Source organism: Taudactylus pleione, unplaced genomic scaffold (genome assembly GCF_031769625.1).
Source record: "Taudactylus pleione unplaced genomic scaffold, aTauple2 ptg000483l, whole genome shotgun sequence".
NCBI classification, from domain to species: domain Eukaryota; kingdom Metazoa; phylum Chordata; class Amphibia; order Anura; family Myobatrachidae; genus Taudactylus; species Taudactylus pleione.
In genome coordinates, this window is record NW_028284885.1 from 1,125,735 (window position 1) to 1,132,287 (window position 6,553).

The window sequence follows — 6,553 nt, forward strand, 5'->3', positions numbered from 1 at the left end:
TTCTATTTGTTCACTGGTAGCATCCAAGGGGAAAGACGCCTCCAGAGAGTTCGCCCAGCATTCCATGGCCCTGGAAACCCAGCAGATGGCCATAGCTGGCCTGGAAGCCCCTCCTGAAAGGAATAGATGGACTTTAAACACACCTCCACCTTCCTGTCCGTGACGTCTTTCAAAGAGGACATGGATGCGGGGGCTCAGAGTCAGGCAAGTCATGTATCTCTCCGTCGTCCTCATCATAGTGTGTTGACTGAGATGACATCAGTTGTTTTTTAGCCAGTCTAAGCGGGGATTCACCCTGCAACATCTCTGTCAGGTTCTGAACAATGGTAGAGAAGGAGTTTACCCACATAGGTTCCGGAGACACCTGAGAAGGTGCTGGCTGTGGAGGGAGGCACTCCGCCACCATCATCTGTGGGGTGACCCCCTTTCCCAGGGATTGGACTACCGCCTGCTGCGTGAACCCAGTTGTGGGAACGCAGGGGGAGCTGCCAAACGTCCCACAAGAGTATTTATAGCTTGTGCAAAACAACCCCAGGGAGGCTCCTGCACAGAAATAGGAACAGCAGATGTACATGAAAGGGCAGAACATATTGTACATAAGCCCCCATTAAGTACATTTCCCTCACCAATATCTGCCTTACATCCGGAGCAGGAAAGGGGCACCATTATGCACAGAATTGTCACTCACAGACATACTGTAGTTGCTGTATGTGACCCACGCCACAGAAAAAACAACACCTTTAACTGTGAGGTAAATTTCCACCCTGATAGTACTGGCACCGTGAGTGCTGTAAGGAGGAAAGGTATAGGGATAGCAAAATGGCTGACAGAAAAGAAATACAGTCAAACAGCGCTAGCATATGTCACAAACAATGCAGAAAGACCACCTTCTCTAATGGTACTACAATCAACTACACAAACCTAAAGTCTGGTAGGAATAGTGCTACATATGGACCTTACTGGAGGAGAGGTAGGCAGGGGGACCCAGGCTCCGCACCGCTCGATGAGACCAGCATTGTGCTCATAAAATGGCCGCCGGAGAGCTCAGAGGAGGCGGGTCTGGAGGAGCGCTTACACAGCCCGCCAGACCGCAGTGGAAAGACACTGTGTGCACCTGGGGAGGAGCCGGCAGTGCTATACAGGGAAGGTGCCCTCCCCTGGCATGCTGTTAACCCCCGGGATGTTGGAGCGTATTCCGCAATGCTCCAGTCCTGTATCCCTGCTGGTCTAGTGGTAGCGCAGACTCTGTGCCTGGCTCCACGCACTGCCGTCCCCAGGGAGCCCCCAGCCCTGGGGACAATAGGGGACTATGGACCTACCGCAGACGCCCGCTGCTTACCTTGTTGCTCCCCGTGCTGTCTAGCCACAGTCCCAGGCCCCCGGGGGTTCCTCCTAGCGGAAACCCCCAGAAGCCCGCCAAGATCCCCGGATCGGTACCGGCAGTGTGTCGGAGCGGCAGCACGGACGTCCATTGGACTGTCCACTCTGAAGATCTTCTGGGTCCCTCTTGCAGTGACCTGACTCCGGCCGGGCACCTACGAAACTGAAGGTGACTTGGCCTGGGGCCAGGGTATAGGAGAGGGGTGTCCTGGTGCATCTTGGGACTAAAAGATTAACTATGTGGTGCTCGATGACAACTGCCATCGCCTATACCCTGAAGTATATATATATATATATATATGGACTCCTTTATATCCCCACAAAATCAGTGAGTGCTGACAAGAATGACAGGATTCCTATACTGGTTAATAAACTGTATTTTCAACTAGAGAACTACATCAGTGCTGTTGCTTGCAATGTCCTGACTGGAACACGCATTCATTAACCTCATCTGCAGGCATTAACCTCCCCACACAACAACAACAACAACTGCCCAGCACAGGTGACGTCACATTGAGGGCGAGATCAAGCGTCCAGGCAATTGCCCCGCGCCATCTCCGTACAGCTTACGGCATTTGCGCAGTCCATCATTTCCCTGCTTGCGCCTGCGCACTGTCTATTCTGAAGCCGCTTGCGGCTACACCCCCGATACATAGCTCAACACCGGAAGTGGTATTACCCCAGGATACAGCAGCAGCTGCAGTCCAAGTCTTCAGTCATGGGGGACATTACAAAGCGCCAGGACTATGTCTGCACGGATTGCAATATTATATGCCGTTCGGCAAAGAGGATGTACGAACACGTCATGGGGAAAGGTCACAGGAAGAAGCTGGCAAAGGGTCGCCCTGCAATGGTCCCACACATAAATAGCTTACAGCACTTCCTGGACACCTATGTCAAGGAAGAGATCTTTCTTGGCCTGGAGCACATAGTGGAAGTGCAGGTGGGTGACTTCAGTTACACATACGTATGCCACCTCTGCTCCGTGGTAAGTGACAGACAAGACATGGTCGCCCATTTATGTATGATGTCACATTTGGAGAAGTATTTGGACATATACCACCCTGAAATGTTAGCTGCCAAGGATGAGATAAGAAAGTATGGTAAGAACACAGTAATGCTCTCCAATGCGGCAGAGATTTACCATGAGCATGGGAGGAAAAAAATTAAAGAGCTGAAAATTACCGCCGATGGCCCGACGCCGGCTAAAGTGGCCAAATATGCCTCAAACGCAAATTACCTCCACAGCAAGAGCAGCGAACGAATGAGAGAGAGATGGAAATATCTGAATCCTCCGCCATTTACACACAATGAAGAATTTTTGGATTACATGAGACACTTTGAGATACAAAACGACGAGGACGCCATGTTTGCTAAAATTATCATTCAAAACTTTAATAAAGTGCTGGCGAAGTTTCAGGAAGAGCAAGCAAAGGCGGCGGCGCAGGGATCCCCCGCCAGCAGTCACCCGGATCCAGCGCGTGCACACTGGGCCGCTGCAGAGCGCATCAGTCCTAGTCCAGAGACTAGTTGAATCAGTTCCTTCTGTGGCGCAATGTGCTGACGGCTCCGGATCGGAAACGGCCAAAGTGACGACATAGAGGGGTATTCAATATGAAACGTTAACCTCGCTGGTGATGTTTTCGCCGCACATCAGAGTTTTTGCCAGCGGAAAAGTATCGCGCGCGCGCCCCCATTTATCCCCGAATTCAATATGAAATCGTCGAAAACGGCACCCGGCGAAAGTGAAATCAGCGAAAAACTTCGCTGATTTTTTGGGAAATCACCCTAACACCCCCAAAATATGCTCTGACATCACTCTGGATACCCCTGATTAGCCCTGCTGAAGGTATTTGGGATCTTTAAATGGGCTCTCTAGCTGCTATTTTGGGGTTTTGGGTAGGTGGTGAAGAATAGTATTTAGAAGGGTTTTTTTGCAGAAAATAAGTAGTTCCATCAATTTTGGGGTACTTGAAAATGGGGGTGAGCATATTTAAAAGTTGGTAAAGTGAAGATTTAAAAAAAATGTGAAAGATCCACCTGCCGCAAACTCCTGCAATGAAAAAAACACCTGGTGCATACTTGGGGACCCCCATAGATTGTATTTCGCTAGTTTTTAACTTTGTACCCCAATTTTTTTTTTCACCCCCAAAATGAAAGTGCTTTTTTTGGGGGTCTTCTGAGGTATTTTTTTACATTTTTTTTACACAGTTTACCTTTGGGGAACTGTCTGAAGGTTGCAGGGTGGTTTCTGAAATGTTGCACCCCAAAACCCCAATTCTGCACTTTTTTCCGCCACCCATTCCTTGGTGATACTTTTTCGCAGGGTCGAATGCAATATACTTTTCGCACCGGCGAAAAGTTTCCAAATTGAATAAGGTGTAAAAGTAAAAGCGGTGAAAATGACATCATCCGAGCGAAAACGTCGCAGAAACTGAGTTTTCGCTTCATATTGAATACCCCTAATAGAGTTCTTCAGCGGCATCAAAAATATGGAGACATCTGGGGTTTATAGTGTTTTCGAGGGAATTGCTGCTACAAATCCTGTGTTTAAAGGGATTCATATACCAAATTTCATCAGATACTTACAGGAAACCGGGAGACTTAAAAATCCATGATCCTTTATTTCAGAATAAGTTCTTTCAAATTTGGGTTTATTAATGACATTTTTTTTCTAAACAGTTTTCAACTGGGAGATTCAAGGTGCTGCATATTTAGCTTGTGATTTTTGGACAATACAAAGTTATGGTTATTTCCAATGGTAGCGATAACATTTGCGCTCAGATTTTCATACTACTATTTGTAGTTGTTAAAATAAACTTAATGCAACGTGTCTGCTTTTGTAGTTCCCCTACTTGGCCAGTTACATTTGGACTTATGCTGGGTACACATTTAATGATGCGTAACCAGCGGGGGTCCAAGCATCGGCGGGTTCCCTTGCTGACAATGTAGCCTGTTGGACCTTCATGCAGGCCCAACAGGCGATGTCTCTGACAATGTGCCAGAGCGCGCATCGCCAGTGACATTGAGTGTACACACTAGACGATGTTGCCGAAATGTCGTCTGATTCGGACAGATCGGACGACATATCGTCTAGTGTGTACCAGCCATTAGAGTCTCATACTAGTAGTAAAATGCAAAATCTGTTCCTTTTCCATAGTAATGGCCTCAGATTTCCCAATGTTTGGCTGCAAAATACTTATTTGGAAATGCTAAAGATTTTATACCCAGTTGGGGACATTAGTGTTCATTCTAGCACCCTGCACCTGTCCCAACCCTTGCAGTTTTTTTTCCTGCCTGGGGTGTCGCTCTTTGCTTTGGTGCTTCTAGCACACTCTGGTCTGTATCTCAGCAGTTTGTTACATTAGCTGAGTGTGCTAGAAGCACCAGAGATGAGTGACACCCCAGGCAGGAAAGAGGAACTGCACGGGTTGTGACAGGTGCAGGGTGCTAGAATGAACACTAGACATTATACTAGTATTATAGTGGCGCTGTCACATTTGTAGTACAGTTTGTAAAATTTAAAGCAAAAGTTTATTTTAGCATTGTTCCCCCTTTAAGTCCAGCAGCCAAAGACGCTGTCGCTCTGAAAAGCGCAGTATGGTAAACTTAGCCCACAGAGCAGAACTGTCGGACATCAGTATGAGAGCAGAATTTCCTCTAGTGGCGCCGTGCATTGGTGAGGGAGCTGTTGTAGAGGGAGGCGTTCTAGTCAGGGCAGGAAAGAGATGTTGATTGGGGACAGAAGATATCAAGGGCGTTGAGGTTGCACTTTGTGAGAGTAGTGGTGGGAAAGGGGGAAGGTGACAGGGCTGAGGAGCGAATGAAGGAGAGTAGATGATGGCTAGAGATGAGAATGTGGAGTCGGGAAAAGTCAGAGGTGGGAAAACACAAAGGGGGTGACTGCTAGAGTGTGAGGGAGGGAAAGTCCATGATAGACAAATGAGTCAAGAAGTAGAGAAGTTGTGGGCAGCAGTATTGGTGGGATTGTTAATTGGGTTGTTAAGTCACCCAGGATGTGGGAGGGAAGGTCAGAGGAGAAGAAGTGGGGGAGTCGGGCATCAAATTTTATTGAGCGATTGGGAGTCGGGACCAACAGTTTGGTAGTTGACAGTCTCTCCGCTCTCCTCCCACTTTTTTGTAATTGGATTCTAACAAAAAAGCAAATAACCCTAATGTATATGATCTGGAATACACATTGTAACTTCACTGGGGCAGGGACTGATGTAAATGACTATATTCTCTAAAATGCTGATGAATATGTGTGCGCAGTGTGTACATGTCACACATAAATAGCTGATAATAATGTAGACAGGTTATTAGCTACAGTGATCGTTTCCCCTAATAGAACAGGAGAACATAGGGCCACAAACTGCTTCTGCTCTAAAATTCTCCCCAAGAAAAATGCTACAGAGCAGAGGGTTCCCAAATTCTACCATTACAGTTCAGGTTTCAAGGATATCCATGCTTGAGCACAGGTGACTTAATTAGTACCTCAGTCAATTTGATTTAACCATTCTAGACTCAACAATGGATAGCCTTAAAACCTGGACTGTAATGGGGGAGTTTGGGAACCTCTGCTATAAGGTGTAAGCCTGCGAGCAGGGTCCTCTAACCTCTCTTGTCTCTCTGTTATTACCCAGTCTTGTTTAATTACTGTTTTGTTCCCATTTGTAAAGCACACTGGTATATGCTGGTGCCATATCAGTAAATGTTAATAAATAATTAAGAATGAACACTACTGTAATGGAACTGGACTGTGGGTTTATTTTCAGTTGATAAAACACGGCCGTCCCACTATGGTATATCCCTATAATACAATAAATGTCTCTCCCATTATACTTAGTATGTGATCTTGTAATGTAATAATTGTATGATGCAGTAAATACAGCAAGGTAATAATATAGGCAGCCTGTTAACGGTAATGATAATATCCCCCGATAGAATATGGAGACTATTTAACCGCCAAAAATTGCTGCTGGGTCATTCCACACCAAATTAACATAGGGTTCCAACCTGATTATTTCAGATTGTAATCAAACTTGGTACAGGTTGACTCCCATATCCAAAATGCTTGGGACCAGGGGTATTTTGGATATCTGAATATTCTGTATTTTGGTATATTTGCATAAAATAATGAAATATCTTGGGAATGGGCCCCAAATCTAATTAC

At 46.3% G+C, this 6,553-nt stretch overlaps 1 protein-coding gene across 1 annotated transcript; it reads left to right on the forward strand.

Moving 5' to 3' along the window:
• Positions 1 to 2,050: 2,050 nt before the first annotated feature.
• Positions 2,051 to 6,121, forward strand: LOC148502786 (uncharacterized). Its single transcript, XM_088449368.1, has one exon. The coding sequence runs from the start codon at positions 2,099 to 2,101 to the stop codon at positions 2,912 to 2,914; it is 816 nt and encodes a 271-aa protein (XP_088305494.1). The 5' UTR covers positions 2,051 to 2,098; the 3' UTR covers positions 2,915 to 6,121.
• The last annotated feature ends 432 nt before the right edge of the window (positions 6,122 to 6,553 follow it).

Bases quoted from the DNA above. Each gene is read 5' to 3' on its own strand.
- LOC148502786 (XM_088449368.1), top strand. From the start codon at position 2,099: ATGGGGGACATTACAAAGCGCCAGGACTATGTCTGCACGGATTGCAAT.